This window comes from Prionailurus bengalensis, chromosome D1 (assembly GCF_016509475.1).
Source record: "Prionailurus bengalensis isolate Pbe53 chromosome D1, Fcat_Pben_1.1_paternal_pri, whole genome shotgun sequence".
In the NCBI taxonomy this organism is placed as follows: domain Eukaryota; kingdom Metazoa; phylum Chordata; class Mammalia; order Carnivora; family Felidae; genus Prionailurus; species Prionailurus bengalensis.
Genome location: NC_057346.1, coordinates 87,768,964 through 87,787,363, shown reverse-complemented (window position 1 = coordinate 87,787,363; position 18,400 = coordinate 87,768,964). Strand labels below are relative to the sequence as shown.

Here is an 18,400-nt window from a genome sequence, read left to right as displayed (position 1 = left end):
ACTGAGACAATTCAAGGACTGGTTACACCAGAGTCCACATGGCTTTTCTTTCTCTCTCTCCTAGTGTCTCTCTGCTTTCTCCAACCTTTCAAGTAGGATACCTGTGATTGGACTACTTAATTAATCAGTGTGGAGTCTATCTACAGAGTAGATTCTTATTAGGTGTCCATCCCTGACAAAAGTGTTTAGCTTCTCTTAAAAGGCAATTGGAGGGGCGCCTGGGCGGCGCAGTCAGTTAAGCGTCCGACTTCAGCCAGGTCACGATCTCGCGGTCCTTGAGTTTGAGCCCCGCGTCAGGCTCTGGGCTGATGGCTCAGAGCCTGGAGCCTGTTTCCGATTCTGTGTCTCCCTCTCTCTCTGCCCCTCCCCCATTCATGCTCTGTCTCTCTCTGTCCCAAAAATAAATAAATGTTGAAAAAAAAAATTAGAAAGATATATTAAAAAAAAAAAAGGCAATTGGAGACAGGATAAAGTCTATGTCATACTAGTTAATATTGGCCCCACATTTTTTTAAAGTTTAATTTATTTTGAGAGAGAGAGCGCACGCATGAGCGTGTTTGTTTGCTTATATGGTAGTGAGGGAGGGGCGCGGGAGAGAGGGAGAGAGAGAATCCCAAGCAGACTCCACACCTAGTGCAGAGTCTGACCTGGAGCTCAATCTCACAGCCATGAGATCATGACCTGAGCTGAAATCAAGAGCCAGACACTTATATGACTGAGTCACCTAGGTGCCCTGGCCCCACATTTTTAAAAACAGAAAAACAGCTCTTCACAGAAATCTAAATTGTATATATGAAATGTTTTCTAAAATGGGAAAAATGTATGCATATGAGTGAACACAAAAAGGGACTGTATGAAATAAAAACTTTTTTTCAAAGAGATGAGATTATAATTGGCCTTCCCCCCCACCTCAGTTTTTGCCCATATTGTTGTTCTAGTTCTTGACTAATTTAAGAACGTTTTTTAAATATTTAGAACAATTGGGGCAACTGGGTGGCTCAGTCACTTAAGCATCTGACTTGGGCTCAGGTCATGATCTCATGGTTCTTGAGCTCCGTGTCTGGCTCTGTGCTGACAGCTCAGATCCTAGAACCTGCTTCAGATTCTGTGTCTCCCCCTCTTTCTGACCCTCCCTTGAGCTCTCTCATTCTTAAAAATAAATAAACATTAAATTAAAAAAAAATATTTAGAATAAATAAAATTTAACAATGCCCAGATGGTTTTTAACTGAGTACCTTTATTTTTTTTTTAATTTTCAAATAATTTTAAATGCTAGCAGTAGAGTCAGATTACATTTAGAAAATGGGTAAGAGATGTGTTTCATTAACATTTTAATTTAAGATGAGTCAATAGTCTTTCCAGACTTTCCATGTACATAGAGAATTCATTACTTAGAAGTATCATACATACTTTAAAAAATAAAATCCCAGATATATTTGTGTCCTTCTCACACAACCCTTTAAACTATTTGCCCATCCCTCTGCACAGCTGTGATCATGCTCCTTTTTTATAGAAAGCATACTGAAACATTAGAAAAATATAGCTGAGTGTGAGGAGGTAGAGTACGCTTAATGTATTTATAGCAAGTGGGTAAATTATACCAAATATAACAAACACCCAGACTTTTAGGACCAATTTTAACTGTCAAGAGTTTAAAATTGGGAGTAATGGTAGAAATCTCTAAAGAATTTTTTAAAAATGTTTTTATTTATTTTTGAGAGGAGAGAGAGAGATAGTACTCATGGGAGAGGGGCAGAGAGAAAGGGAAAGAGGGTCCAAAGCAGGTTCTGTGCTGACAGCAGAGGTCCTGATGTAGAGCTTGAACCCATGAATCATGAGATCATGACTCAAGCCAAAGTCAGATGTTTAACCGATCTAGCCACCCAGGCGCCCCTCTAAAGATTTTTTAAAAACCCAATTAGTTGGGGGGCACCTGGGTGACTCAGTCAGTTAAGTGTCCGACTTTGGCTCAGGTCATGAACTTGCGGTTCCTGAGTTTGGGCCCTGGGTCAGGCTCTGTGCTGACAGCTCAGAGGCTGGAGCCTGCTTCGGATTCTGTGTCTCCCTCTCTCTCTATTGCTCCCCTGCTCTCTCTTTCTCTCTCAAAAATAAATAAAGATTAAAAAAAAAAAACAATTACTTGGTTAACAGAACTTTTGCTTTATTGCCAGTGATGCTTAATTGATTTTTTCAGAGCCCAAAGGACCAGTATTAACTTCCATCCCCAGTAGATACATTTCTAAGTGTTTAGGATGGTGGATCAAGTGGAATATATATTTATCAAAGTGCCTAATTACAATGATTGCTCAGCAATTTAACAATGCCATTTATGTTCCTAATGAAATTCTAAGATAAGTTATAAGAAATTAATTCCATAATCATATGGGAAGTGTACTTGGCCTGTACTCTAGAATTCTGATTAATATTTCCAATTGATTTGCAGTAAGTAACATTCTTACCAAGTTTGTTTAATCAAGTGGAAATTGTATTTGTCTGCCACCTGGGGGATTTATGGAAACACTGCAAGTGGCAAATTCATAGTAATAAAATGTTACAATATATGTGTTAATAGTAATTATTTTATGAATAATGTTGGCTTTTGTGTGTTATATATATATATAACATACATATATATATATACGTATGTATATATATGTATGCATATGTGTATATATATGTATGCATGTATATGCGTATGTATATATACGTATAACATATATATACACATATAACACACATACATGTGTGTGTGTGTGTGTGTGTTTAAATTTGGCCAATGACATAGTGGCAAAACCAAGAAATATGTATTCTGGACGTAAAGTGACAAAAATGTTTCCAAAAGAAAGGAGTGATTGTGTTGTCAAATATTGCTGGTAGATCAAGTAAGACTGACCACAGCATTAGGTAATTGGGAGGTCATAGGTAACCAGCAGAAGAACTGTTTCTGGATGTTTTATGGGTTTTTTGTTTTTAATTTTTTGGTAATGTTTTTATTTATTTTTGAGAGACAGAGATAGAGCACGAATCGGAGAGGGGCAGAGAGAGAGGGAGACACAGAATCTGAAGCAAGCTCCAGGTTCTAAGCTGTCAGCACAGAGCCCAACGTGGGGCTTGAACTCATGAACCATGAGATCATTATCTGATCCAAAGTCAGACACTTGATTGACTGAGCCACCCAGGTGCCCCTGGATGTTTTATGGTTTCTATTGCTATCATGAGTATATTTTATCACTTATGAAATTTTTCTAATCCATTACTGACGGAGTATAGGGAACTCTTAATTTTTATAAGTTGATCCTTTATTTGAACACCTTACTGGATTTTATTGTTATTTCTAATAGTTTATCAATTGACTTACTTCTGTCTTCTAGGTAGAAAGTCATATTGTTTGAAAATATTGAAAGATTTGTCTCACTTTTCTAACATTAATATTTCATTTGGCATTAACTGGGACCTCCAGTGCAGTGTTAAGCAGTAGAAATGAAAGTGACCACCAAAGAAGACATCCAGATGGCCAACAACACATGAAAAAAATGCTCAACATCACTCATCATCAGGGAAATGCAAATCAAAACCACAATGAGATACCACCTCACACCTGTCAGAATGGCTAACATTAACAACTCAGGCAACAACAGATGTTGGCAAGGTTGCAGAGAGAGAGGATCTCTTTTGCACTGCTGGTGGGAATGCAAACTGGTGAAGCCACTCTGGAAAACAGTATGGAGTTTCCTCAAAAAATTAAAAATAGAACTACTCTATGACCTAGGAATTGCACTACTAGGTATTTATCCAAGGGACACAGGTATGCTGTTTCAAAGGGGCACATGCACCCTAATGTTTATGGCAGCACTATCAACAATAGCCAAAGTATGAAAGAGCCCAAGTGTCCATCCACGGATGAATGGCTAAAGAAGATGTGGTAGATATATATACAATGGAGTATTACTTGGCAATCAAAAAGAATGAAATCTTGCCGTTTCCAACTACGTGGATGGAACTAGAGGGTATTATGCTAAGTGAAATTAGTCAGAGAAAGACAGATATCATATGACTTCACTCATTTGAGGACTTTAAAACACAGAACAGATGAACACAAAGGAAGGGAAGCAAAAATAATATAAAAACAGGGAGGGGGGCAGAACATAAGAGACTCTTAAATATGGAGAACAAACAGGGTTACTGGAAGGGTTGTGGAAGGGGGGATGGGCTAAACGGGTAAGGGGCATTAAGGACTCTACCCCTGAAATCATTGTTGCACTATATGCTAACTAACTTGGATGTAAATTTAAAAAATAAAGTAAAAATTTTAAAAAGAGCATAAAAAAAAGAAAGTGACCATTACTATAATTTAAAATAGCCTACTGTAGATTTCTGAAAAACAGTCTTTACCAAACAGGGAAGTTTCCTTCTGTTCCTACTTTGTTAGAGATTTCCTTTTCTTTCCTCCTTTCTTTCTTTCTTTCTTTCTTTCTTTCTTTCTTTCTTTCTTTCTTTCTTTCTTTCTTCCTTCCTTCCTTCCTTCCTTCCTTCCTTCCTTCCTTCTTTCTTTCTTTCTTTCTTTCTTTCTTGGCTTTTTAAACTGCTTTATTAACTTCACAATATATAATGAGCATTTTGCCATGCAATAGGGTAAAACTCCCCCGCTGACAGAATCTTACAGATTGGGTCAAAATACAACATTCATTTAGAAGTTGGTAATAGGAGACCCACAATGTTTACAACAAAGGTATACGGAGAACATGTAAGTTTAGGAAGCAGGTGTGTGTTATCATTAACTTCAGGGAAAACATCAGGATTGGAGGCATAAGGCAAAACTCATCATGATGGTCATGGTGAGGAGGATCAGGGCTAACTACCTGCAGGCTATGACTGAATTGCTTTTCCCTCAGCTTTTCCATCAGCTCTCTCACCTTCCCAATCCTTCCCATCTTGTCTTCTTTCATCCTTGCCTGTGGCTCTGCAAGCCTCTGAATCATGTCCCACCTATACTGAAGGATGGGCTGACTAAACACAGAGGGGCCTATGATTTACTCTGGACACACAATATTCACCAGCTTCCAAAGGGAGGCTTAAGGGCTCTCCTTTATTAGCAACTTGCTCCTTTTCAGTTTTTTTTTTTTTTTAATCATTTTCCTGGCTGGCATTTTCCATGTTGAAATTTTTGACTGTTTGTGCCTCTTTGGACGCCATTGCTCCCAGGCCTAGCCTTGCAGTCTCTTGCTCCCGATTCTTGCCCAAAGTGCGCCCCTACAACAGTTAGACCAGGGCACCTGCTCCCCCTTCGCCTCCTACTCTTTGGGGCTGCCCCTGACCTGCCCTGCTCGGAGACTTCCGTCTCCTTAAATCATAACTTTGGGTGGAATTTTATCAAATAATTTTTTTAAATGTTTATTTTTGAGAGTGAGAGAGCGCGAGTGGGAGAGTGGCAGAGAGATGGAGACACAAAATCCGAAGCAGGCTCCAGGCTCTGAGCTGTACCCGAAGATCAGGAGGCAGGACTTGAACTTACTAGCTGTGAGATCATGACCTGAGCCAAGTCAGCCACTTAAACTACTGAGCCACCCAGATGCTCCAAGAATTACTTTCTAGTTGCAAGAATATAACAGAATCGGTCTGTCTCCACCCTAATCCAGTATTAAGTTTTATGTTACTTAATGGGCAGTAACCACACCTTTACAGGAAACTTACGGGATGACATCATGAGGAAACAATGAGACAAATCCATAAGGTGGAACATGCATTCTAAAAGACAACTAACTGGCTTGGTCAGTCTCTTCAACACATCAGTGTTGTGAAAAAAGCAACTGTCTTAGATTAAAAGAGATATAAGAAACAGAAAAACCAAACATAATGTGTGGTCCTGGATTGGCTCTTGATTTAAGTAAACCAGATGTGAAGAAAATTTGGGGACAATTGGAAAATTTGAATATGTAGTATATATTAGATAATATTAAAGAATGATTAATTAGGTATGATAGTATTATGTTGGCTAAGCAGAAAATATTCTTCATTCTTGAAAGATGCAAAGCACAGCATTCAGAAGCAAAATGTCATATTGTCACTAATTTATTTTAGACTACTCTTTCATTAAAATTTATTTTTGAAAATGGAATTTGTATTTGGGAGAAGATAAAATTGGATCCATTCTGTGTAATATACGCCAGATTAAACTCTAAATGGATCATAAATCCAAATGTAGGGTTACCAGTTAAAATGTACAGTTGCCTACATTAACCCCTTGGTACATAATTATAGAAAAAATTATTTGTATGACATTCAATTAGCTGATTGTGCTGTATTTTTATTTGCTAATTCTAGCAACACTATCTAAATGGAAAAAATGAAACCGAGGAAGTACTAAAACCATGATTGAATTTATTATCTGGGAATGGAGAAAGCCCTTCTATCTTGGTCCCCAAATCCAGAGCAATAAGATTGATAGATTCTACTACATAACAATTCAAACAAAATTTTTTTGCATAACCAAAAATAACCCTACCCAACCTCCTGTCACCCCCACCAAGAAAACCCATAAAAGCACAATTAAAAGGAAAATGAGAAATAAGCCTTAGACACAATAGTAGATGGTGACAGTACAAATTATTGTGGACTTGATCGGTTCCTCTCATCCGTAGGAAGCATAGAAAACATTAGCTGAGACCTCGATGTATTCCTTATCTCCAATACATAGAAGGCATTTAAACTTAGCATTGCTCCCTAAAATAGCCAGTTTGCCTGAACTGATTGGTAATCAGGCTTCAAAAGTGAAGAACCATGGGGGGTGGGAGGGAGGGGAAAGTGGGTGATGGGCATTGGGGAGGGCACCCGTTGGGTTGAGCACTGGATGTTGTATGGAAACCAATTTGACAATAAATTTCATATAAAAATAAATAAATAAAATTTACTGTTAACGCCCAAAAATAAAATAAAATAAATTTTTCAGAAAAAAAAAAAGTGAAGAACCAGGTTTCAAAGGTTGACAATTAAATTCTGAAAGGCGCGCAAACCTCCAGGCTAACCAGATTCCCGCCTCCCAGCCGGTTGTAGCCAGCTCAACAACAGTTTCCCTAAACCCAGAGTCGTGACGTAAGCGCAGGCTTTGGGCCCACCTCTGGGTTCTCTTTGCTTCTGCGCGGCCAAGTAACTGGGGAGTTGAGCTTTTAACCCCGCCCACTGCCCCGGAAGTTAATGCAGAAGCCACACCTCTCTCCTCGGCCAGCAGGGGCGCAGCCATTTTAATTCATATCTGAGTGGGCGGTGGCGATTCGTGTTGGCGGTCTGGCTCCGCTGGGCTGGGGGTAACTTTACTGGCTTGGGTGGCTTTTAGTTTAATTTTTCTTTTCTAGCTTCGCATCGCGGGCCAGTTCTCACTTTCTAATCAGCTGAGGCCATGTCAGGAGACGGAGCCCCGGAGCAGGTGAGGAAAGAGAGTGGTGGGGCCTCGTGGCGACCTCTTCTCTCCACGTCTCTGTTCGTCCGAGTACTCCAGCCATGTTCGCCTGAGGAAGGAATCGGGGTCTAATGAACCCAGAGGACCGGGTACAGAAGAATGGTGGGAATGGGGAGCAAGAGCTGACTGAGTTTGAAGTTATTTTTTGGCTTCTCTGTCTTAGGCGTTAATGTGAACAAATACTGGATGTAGACAATAGCCAGGAAGCTGCTTCGTCCTGTTTAGGTTCGTGGGACTACTCCTGTGGGATGCCTTCCTTTGATAACATTTTGTTTTGATGTTAGGGTGTTTGGGAATTGATTATTTTGACGTGTACTCGCTGTTCTCGAAAAACTTGTCAATGTTTCCTCCTCCCCCTCTCCGATATACGCAGAAATAGGTTACCAGTTTGAAAAATAATTTGAGATGAAACTCATCTGGAGAAATAGTGTCTTGCCAGAGCGAATGAAGAAGGAAGCAGTCTAGGAGTAAGAGCGTGGTTATGCAGAGACTTGGGGAATTTTGTGGTTTTCTTTTTTTTTCTTTCTCTGTCCACATTTCATTTTCGGTTTTCAACCGACACATAATGCAGAATTTGATAAATCGGAAATGAGGAGTCTGTTTTGGCCACTGTGAATAAACGCATCTGCTTTAGTACTGGACATAAGTGACATATAAATATTTTAAAATTCAGACATTTAAATAAATGATTTGTTTCTTTTGCTCTTTATTCAGAATTTTGTAGGGTAGTATTTACCTTTTAGTTTGAAAGAGGAAACTGGTATTTATGAAAGATGTCATTCAATTTGTTTTTCGACTTAAAGTGATGGTATGTTCAGGTAAATAGTTTTTAAAATGGAGGCTAGCTAGCCTGCAGGGTCTCAATTTCCTGAAATTTCCCGTTGCCATGGTAACGAACTACACTTAGGTTTTTGTTTAAGTCCCCAGCTTAGAAGGTAGAGGCTGTTCTTGGAGGTTAACAGAGATGAGGCAAAATTGCAGTTCCTCTTGAATAGTCTGTATGATTGTAAATTTCATTAGGTCGGGAAAAGCTTCCTAAATTAAATTTTGTGTTTGCTTGTTGACTGATTTCAGTACTGAAATCTTCTGTGCTTGTATTTTACATGTTGTCAGAATGCCCAAGAATGAAAAGTCTCAAAATTCTATCAAATCTGTTTATGTATACCTACCATTTTTCTGGGCTAATAGTTTGTCACCTGAAAGTCAAGGAGTGATCTCCTAAGGTTTCATTGAAAATTTACAGAATTTGTTAATTCTTTCGTTTATCTAAAATTGTAGACACTGCAATGGCATGACTTCGAATATTTCAGATATGTGGTGTTTTAAATGGCAGAGATGGTTAAAACTTACAGAAAAAAAATTAACCCTAAAGTTCTAGTGTGAAGTTTAGTACATAGAGAAAAGTTGAAAGAAAAGTGCAATGAATGCCTGCAACATAGTTCTTCACCCACAGTCAACAATTGTTAACCATTTTGCCATACTTGCTGTATCTCTCCATACATACTTATTTGAAAGTAAGCCAACACATATTTCAGCCTCATATATCTCAGCATTCTTTTATATAAGGACATTGATGGCAGTTATTTAACGACCATACCATTTTCTCACCTAAGAAAATTAATAGTAATACTACCATTTCTAAAGCCCAGTCCGTGTTCAAATTTCCCCAGTTGTCCCAAGAATATGTTTCGTAGGGTTTCTTTTCCTTTTTTTAAGGCAGAATCTATCTGGATTTACAGGCATCATTTAGTTAACGTCTCTTGAATAGTCTCCCCATTTTTCTCCCCAGGGTTATTGTTTGAGGAACCCAGGACAATTTTCTAGTAAAAGTTCTAATTTTCTGAGTTGATTTGATTTTTGTGTGTGTTGTTGTTTAACTTTTCCTTCATCTTGTGTTATTTCCTGAAAACTGTGTGTGGTTAGGTCTAAACTGAGAGCTTTGGTAATATTTGGGTTAAATATTTTGGGGTAGAGTAACTTAGAGTGTTATGTTAGAAAGCACTTCATGCTAGGTTGTTCCACTATTAGTGATGGATAGGTTTATTTGGATAGGGTGATGACTGTTGGCTTTCTTCATTGTGAAGGATTATTTTCCCCTTTGCAGTTAGTAATCTGTGGGTTGGTATTGTGTTCCTCAGTAACCTTTTAACTAGTTATTATTTGTCATCGATTGATAATTCTTGAATAAATCAGTTATTTTATTGGAGGTGGCAAATGGTGTTTTGAAAATTCTCTTAACGTCTTTACTGACTGGCTCATACTTTTCTGTAAAGAAGAAATTTCTTTGTTTTTCTTTATAAAAGAGATCACTATGGATTCATGGGTTTCTCTGTATCTACTGTGTTAGCAGTGAGGCAGCTGGGTGGCTCATTGGGTTAAGTATCTGGCTCAGGTCATGACCTTGTGGTTCATGAGTTCGAGTGCCACAACAGGCTTGCTGCTGTTAGCGCAGAGCCTGCTTCAGATCCTCAGTCTGCCTCTCTCTGCCTTTCCCTCACATGCACCATTTCTGTCTCTCTCTGTCTCTCTCTCTCAAAATAAATATTAAAAGAAAAAAATAAGCGATAGCTATTTTTCTTTTTGATGCTCAACTTGTCCCAACCTTTATGGTGGCTCCTGTATCTTTCTTTCATCAGCCTAAAACACATACTATCTTTTCTTTAAGTTTGTAATGATAACATTTCAAACATGCAAAAAAATAGTGTAACGAATGATGTTTCTATCGTAGAGCTGTAACTGATGACTTAATCTTTTTTCCCCCATACTTTCACTTACACTCTCCCCATCCTCATTGCTTTCAGGCAAATCCCAGAGATTGTACTATTGAACTTTAACTGAAGTGGTAATTAAATGATACCTTCAATAGTGACCTGGTTGACAATACAAATCAACTAGTTTGCTTTAGGTAGGGTGATGACTGCTGGGTTTCTTCCTTGTGAAGGATTATTTTCCCCTTTGCAATTAGTAATTTGTAGGTTGATGTTGTGTTCTTCAGTAACCTTTTAACTGGTCAGTGAATATTTATAGGAAAAGAGGGTACCTAAAATGATAGACAAGAAAAAGAGACCAAACAAAGCTGAAGACTAGTAAGAAAAAAATCAAAGCCACTCTGAATTGTGCATTTGCTTTAGAAAGATGCCAAGAGATGTGATGGACAAAGAATCTGGCAAGATAGGAGGTGTAGATTTCTTTTACCCTTTTAGCATTGAAGCGCAAAAAAAAAGTTTTTTTGAATAAACTTGATACCTTAGTTATTCAAAACTATGCATGGTCATTTCTTTCTTGGTACTGAATCTCTAGATTTCCCTTTGATAGAGGAAAATGACTGTAGATAAGCAAAATCGCTACTAAGGTTTATTGGTTTTTGTTCCTGGTTTTTTTTGTTTTTTTTTTTTTAACTCTTGTGAGAAAGTTCCATTTTGCATATAGAGAGCTATTTAAATTACCTTAGCAGTTTTCATGGGTATTCTTGATTACCGTTTTTTGCCAGTTTCGTGGTGACAAAACTTTGTTTGTAAGTCCCTTCCCCCCCTTCCCTAATGAAAACACATCTAGTTCCTGTGTGGAATTATGGCTCTTTTTTTGTCTTGCATATGTTTTTTTTCACTGCTTGGTTCAGTTTTTTATCTCATTCTTCCTTAGCTTCATTTTACTTTGTGCACTACCCTTACAGCATTTAGCTATTGTTTAGAGTTCCTCCACTGGGTTTAGGCCTGAGTTGAAGGGGTGGCCTTATTTATTCATCCTTGCATCTAGGAATCTAGGAAATTCTCTTTGATATTTAAAGGTGTTTGATAAATGAATGGATGAATTTTGCAGTTAGGCTCTGTGCAATACAGTACAAATTCTCAAAGAGTTTAATCTTGGGAGGACAGATGGACAAATAATACAGAGTAAAATATTTTGGGTGTAAAAGTGGTGGTTCCTAAAGTTTTGTTAGATAAGAGGATGGAGAGAGATGTTCTCAGCCAGGCCAATTCATATGAACCTTTAAATCCTTAAAATTCTGTTTCTACACTCGTCTTTTAGAAATAAGACACGAGGCACCTGTGTGGCTCAGTGGGTTAAGTGTCTGACTTTGGCTCAGGTCATGATCTCTCACAGTGAGTTTGAGCCCCACGTTGGGGTCTTTGCTGACTGCTCAGAGCCAGGAGCCTGCTTCAGATTCTGTGTCTCCCACTTGCGCTCTGTCTCTCAGAAATAAACGTTAAAAAAAAAAAAATAGAAATAAGACTTCACTTTTAAAACAATCTATAACGTACCTAGAATTAGAAAGGCCTATAATATAAACAAAATGATCCTCACTTTGGAAAAATTGCATGACTTGAAGAAGCATAATTACCAGTAGAATTAAAAAGATTAATCCTTGTTTTGCTTTATTAATGAAGGAAGAAAGATGAAATATATACCAGTGTTGAAGCCTGAAACCTTGTTTAGGGCTTTGCTGAGTACCATTAATACTTACCAGTGGTTAAAAGGTAATGATAGCACCAGGACAATTTCAAAGTCAAAGTGGATGTGGGCGGCAGTTAGGAATAGGGAGGGGGAAAGGCCAGGTATGTGTATTAGACGATGTGTTCTTGGGCCTAGTTATTCTTTTCTGTTTTTAACAGTCTTTCTGTAATAGTCTTTCTTACTTTCCTCCCTTGTGTTGTGTTACTTAGTATAACAGTTTGGGCAGCTAAAATTGAGTTCGTCTTTATTGTTAATATTTCGACTGTGTAGAATACTATCTATAGTTGGCAGTCATTGTTCCTAAGTGAGATAGATCTGTATTTACGGAAGTATTGGTTTTCTTTAGAAGTACAACAGAAAGGTGCTGTGTTAAGAAAGATTGCATTCCTTCAAGAATATAGGCGTTTCGGGGAGTATAGTTTACATCCCAGATAGACTTCCCAGAGTTGCAAAATCTGTGTTCAGATGTTTGTACCTATTAAGTGGACCACTGCCAAACACAATTCTTAGTTTTGAGCTTTTCTACCATTGTCTCTAAATCTTTATTTCTCTTTAGCCAAGACCTTGCTGTGAATTTGAGTCTTTTTGTTTTGCTGGACAGTTGGTAATGGTGTGAGAATTGATGTAAAAAGAGATTTGGGGCACCTGGGTGGCTCAGTCAATTGAGCATCCAACTCCTGATTTTATCTCAGGTCATGATCCCAGGGTCTGTCGAATTGAGCCCTGCATTCATTGGGCTCCATGCTGTGCGTGGTGCCTGCTTGAGATGCTCGTGCTCTCGCTCTCTCTCCCCCCCCTCCCCGCGTCAGTCTCCTACACTCTAGCGCATGCACTCTCTCTCTTTCTCTTTAAAATGTATTTTTTAAAAAAGGAAGGGGAATTTGAGTTAGTAAATTTTTAGATTAGTGGATAGCTTATAATCAGTAAATACTTAAAGCCAGAAGGACAAAAAACTATTTCTTAATTGATGTTTTTCTAACATTTTACTTAATCTAGAGAATTAATATCTTGGCTACATTTGGTCTAAAGCTACATTTTTTAAATTCTAAAAGACTCAATTTTTTATTTGTAGTTTGCATCTGTTTCCTAGGGAATGAATAAGCAAATTTAATAAGGAAATGTGATATGTGTCATTTGGGCCAATAATTTTTAGCCTACTTTTTCTTAAGTTTTGAATTGTTTACATGTTTCTTAGACTTTTAGTCTTTGGAAGGATTGAAGGGATTATATGCAGGATACCAAAAATCTGGTAGAGTTCCATTGCACTGGTAAAGGCACACAGGACTAAGCTGGCATTCAGTCCTAACATCACCTGTCACATAAACTGCTTCATTGTCTAGGCGTATGAATCTTCTTGGTTACTACTTGCAGATAGTCTTGCAAAGGGTTACTCTAGTCTATTTTTAATTATAAATAAAGGTTAACTGCCAAGGGAGAATTAAGACTTCATATAGATAGTATAGTCCATGCAGCTTTATTATGTTTTAGGAAAAAAATGGAATGACTTAGGTCTGATGCCACTTTATTTTTAAGGAAACAACGTTTTTTTTTTTTTAATTTTTTTTCAACGTTTTTTATTTATTTTTTGGGACAGAGAGAGACAGAGCATGAACGGGGGAGGGGCAGAGAGAGAGGGAGACACAGAATCAGAAACAGGCTCCAGGCTCCCAGCCATCAGCCCAGAGCCTGACGCAGGGCTCGAACTCACGGACGGCGAGATCGTGACCTGGCTGAAGTCGGACGCTTAACCGACTGCGCCACCCAGGCGCCCCTAAGGAAACAACATTTCAAAAAATGTATTACAGGACACGTAGATTAGATAGTATTTCTCCAAACGGAGTTCATGGTCTATTGAATCATAATTACTTAGGTGCTTTATTCAAGTATAGGTACCTACACCCCATTTCAGACTTAGTATAACAGATTCTGTTAGTGAGGCTGAGAATCTTCATTTGAAACAAGTACCACAGGTGATTTTTATGTAAATGAAAGTTTGCAAACCATTTTATGGGTTAAAGATACCTGAACCTTAAAAGTTGTGGTTTTTTTGTTTTGTTTTGTTTTGTTTTTTAAATTTTTTTTTTTTAACATTTATTTATTTTTGAGACAGAGAGAGAGAGCATGAACAGGGAGGGTCAGAGAAAGAGGGAGACACAGAATCTGAAACAGGCTCCAGGCTCTGAACTGTCAGCACGGAGCCCGATGCGGGGCTCGAACCCACAGACTGTGAGATCATGACCTGAGCCGAAGTCGGACGCTTAACCGACTGAGCCACCCAGGCGCCCCTTAAAAGTTGTTTTTGAATACACTCTTGATAAAATAAAATTTTTTTTTAACGTTTATTTATTTTTGAGACAGAGAGAGACAGAACATGAACGGGGGAGGGGCAGAGAAAGAGGGAGACACAGAATCCGAAGCAGGCTCCAGGCTCTGAGCCATCAGCCCAGAGCCTGACGCGGGGCTTGAACTCAAGAACCGCAAGACCGTGACCTGAGCTGAAGTCGGACACTTAACCGACTGAGCCACCCAGGCGCCCCAGTACACTCTTGATAAAATAAGTGGAGAAAAATATTGCAGATTATTTGAGGATGGTTAGGCTTTTGATACTATTTTACAAAAATTTTCCTCCCTCTACTGTATTTAGCCATTACCCTTATTAGTGGAAAATACTCATTACAGAACTGTATTTGAGACTCATCCTCTAGTTCTGTTGGTCATGGTCAAGAGATATTTACATAGGTTTAAATCTTTTTAATTTTACCACCTTCTCCCCGTACTTATGATAATTATCAGTTGGATTAAATTTTCATTGGTCTCCATTTTAATTGAATGTTGGTATGACCTCTAGCATAACACCCTTCCTATTTACCATGAAAATAGCTATTTGAAGGAGACCTATCCCCCCCTTCCCTTTTTTTCCCCTGTGAAAGTTATAGTTCTACTTCCTTGGTGGGAATGGAAGAAAGAAATTAGATTACTTTATTCTTTCAACCGTTAATCTTGTTTGTCATTTCCCCCCCTTCCATCCCCAATTATCGAACCTCCTTAATTAGTTAAGCTGCCATATAGAAACTGGTTTGCAGTTTTAGTAAAGCTTAATTTAGTTTCTCAGAGACTACCAATGATTCGAAAATGGTATTAAAAGTGCTTTTCCCTTTTCCAACTACATACGTAGTCATGTACTTCATAACTGTAGTTACATAGTCATATTTCATCCAAAACAATATATTGCAATAGACTGAAAGCTGAAGCAGATAATGTCTTCTATTCAGCCAGACATTAAAGAATCACAAAAACATAAAACTGCCATTATTTCCACTAATTATTTTTTTGTTTTGGAAAATATTTTTAAATAAAATTGTTTTATTTTAAAGTGAATTAACAAATTTTTTCCATTTTAATTTTTAATGATAATATCGATATAACCCACATGTAAAAATTTTTTCTTTGGATCTTCGATTTTTAAGAATGCAAACTAAGGCTTTACAAAAAGTTTGAGGACCATTGAAAGTGGATGGTGTCTTGTCAAGTTCTCTTTCTCTGGGTTAGCTTCACATGACAAACAAAAGGTTAAGCATGGAAAGTGAAAACACTCACCTAACAGGAGAACATTTTTGTAAATCTGGTATCTAATAAGGGATTTGTAGCTATAATATACAAAAGACTCTTGCAATTCAACAATAAAAAGATAGCCCAGTTAAAAATGGGCAAAGAATCTGGGTAGGCCGATAAGGCAAATGGGCAATAAGAACATCAAAAAATGCTGAACTTGGTTCACCATCAGAGAAATGTATATCAAAACCACCATGAGTTACCACTTCATACCCAGTAGGATGGTTATAATCATCAAAAGACAACTGTTGGTGAGGTTGTGGAGAAATTGGAACCCTCATACACTGTTGGTGGGAATGTAAAATGGTTCAGTCACTTTGGAAAACAGTCTGACAGTTCTTCAAAATGTTAAAAATAGAATTCCCATATAACCTAATAATATTACCTGTAGGAGTGTGTGTGTGTGTGTGTGTGTGTGCGCGCGCACGCGCACGTGCGCGTGTATATACATGTATCTCTATGAATAACAAAACACAAAATGAACTCTACTCAAAAATTGGAAACAATCCGGGGCACCTGGGTGGCTCAGTTGGTAAAGTGTCCAACCCTTGGTTTTGGTTCAGGTCATGATCTCAATCCGGGGCACCTGGGTGGCTCAGTTGGTAAAGTGTCCAACCCTTGGTTTTGGTTCAGGTCATGATCTCATGGTTCATGGGATCGAACCCTGTTGTCAGTGCAGAACCTGCTTGGGATTCTCTCTCCTTCTCTCTGCCCTTCACTCATACGGGCTCTTTAAAAATAAATAAACCTAAAAAAATCCTTCTATATTAATTTTTTTAAATGTTTATTTACTTTTGAGAGAGAGAGAAAACGAATGGGGGAAGGGGTAGAGAGAGAGGGAGACAGAATTCAAAGCAGGCTCCAAGCTCTGAGCAGTCAGCACAGAGCCCGAAACAGGGCTCGAATGCACAAACCGCAAGATCATGACCTGAGCTGAATCAGATGCTTAACCGATTGAACCACCCAGGCGCCCCTGCAAAATAATTTTTTTTAATTGGAAACAATCCAAATGGCCATCACTAATAAACAGAATGTGGGATTATCCATACAATGAAATATTTGGCATTAGAGAGGAAAGTACTGATACGTGATAAAACACGAACTTTGAAAACACTCAAAATGCAAGTCAGAAACACGTTATGTAATCTCATTCACATGAAATACACGCACATTTATGGAGACTGAAAATAGTTTGGTGGTTGCTTAGGACTAGGGGATTGGGAAATTGTAATGACTAATGGGTATGGTTCTTGTTGGGTGATAAAATGTTTTAAAAAACTTATTGTGAATTGTATACATTAAATGAGTGAATTATATATGATTATGTCTCCAAAAAGCCATTATTAAAGAAAATTTTAAGATTGAACACATAATGGATTTACCCTGCCTTCAGACTTTTAGCCAGTTGTAAATTGGTTACTGTTGTAACCAAAGAAAATAAGTTGTTAATTTTAGCAGTATGCTACTACTAGAAAAACAGTTCATAGAACAGATGCTAGAGACAGTTCTTGAGTAACATCTTGTCCCTATACAAAAAAATATATCATCTAGTTCATAATTTTTCTGGGTTTTGTACCCATTTGAAATAGTATGTGTTGGTATGTATCTCCGTATACTCCATATAATTGTGTAATTTTTCTGATTTTTAAAATTTTGCAAATCATAGGAGTTCTCAAAGTTCTGGTATCATTGGTAATGTGCATGCCTTGGGAACTAGTCCATCTTTTGTTCTGCTTATTGGGGTTCCATCCCACTGCCCATTAACATTCTTTTTTTTTTTTTAATTTTTTTTTCAACGTTTTTTAATTTATTTTTGGGACAGAGAGAGACAGAGCATGAATGGGGGAGGGGCAGAGAGAGAGAGAGGGAGACACAGAATCGGAAACAGGTTCCAGGCTCCGAGCCATCAGCCCAGAGCCTGACGCGGGGCTCGAACTCCCGGACCGCGAGATCATGACCTGGCTGAAGTCGGACGCTTAACCGACTGCGCCACCCAGGCGCCCCATCATTCTTAAAGAATGGTAATAGGATTGTAGTTTATTCCAAAGGCAAGAGCTGGATTTGTAATAGAGTTTCTTATAGTAATAAATTTTGGGGCCATGTAACTATGGGACAGCTGTTCTTTTGCTACACTAAGCAAGCGGAGTTCTGAACTCATTCCATTACAAGTGAGCACTGGAAACTTGTCCTAAGTTTTCTTGAAGTGACCTATTCCTTTGGGCAAAAGATTTAGGAAATAGTAACACAAGTCCATTCCTTGTGGAGGTCCAGTCTCCTTGTGGATAGTAGAAAACTGTTCAATTTTCCTTTGCCATATGGAAGTATGCCCAGGCCAGAGAACAAAAATATTGTGCCATTGGCCACCTAACTGGTTCATGATGATGAATGACTTTTTATTGTAGGAATTAAATGTGGCCCAAAGTCCTAGAAGTTCAATGTGCTATCCATTGCGCAAAACTACTAGACTATATTCTTGGCTATTTTCGGTAGCTTTCTTGTTAATTAATATAGTTGATTGAGAATTATCTATGTAAATTATTTTATGAACATTTAACTGCATCCTTGGCAAGAGGAAAATATTTAGGGGTGTAACAGTCTGAAAAGAGCTGAGCTATGGTTCTGTCAGATTCTAACTAGACTTTGGGTAGATTCATGTAGTTTATATTTCTTGTTATGAAATGGGGTTATTACTTAACAAAGAATGGTTAATGCTTTACCTTGTAGATGCTCAAAAACTTTTTTACATCTGATCTCCAACAATATTTGCATCGGTTCTTAGTCCATTGTAACCCCATCCCCCAGGTGTCTGGATAGAATTGTAGGGATTCTATGAAGTTGTATGGAAAACTCTTTGTTTTTACTAATGTCTAACTGAAATTG

At 38.1% G+C, this 18,400-nt stretch overlaps 1 protein-coding gene and 1 pseudogene across 1 annotated transcript in view; one reads left to right on the top strand and one right to left on the bottom strand.

Annotated features, from left to right (window-relative positions):
- Positions 1 to 4,579: 4,579 nt before the first annotated feature.
- On the bottom strand, positions 4,580 to 5,232 carry LOC122483674 (annotated as a pseudogene).
- A 1,961-nt stretch (positions 5,233 to 7,193) lies between these two features.
- CSTF3 (cleavage stimulation factor subunit 3) overlaps positions 7,194 to 18,400 on the top strand; it is a 73,119-nt gene continuing 61,912 nt past the window's right edge. Inside the window, exon 1 of the mRNA XM_043580895.1 lies at positions 7,194 to 7,420. Coding sequence (XP_043436830.1) covers positions 7,394 to 7,420 — 27 coding nt within the window. The 5' untranslated portion in view covers positions 7,194 to 7,393. The remainder of the gene's footprint in view (positions 7,421 to 18,400) is intronic.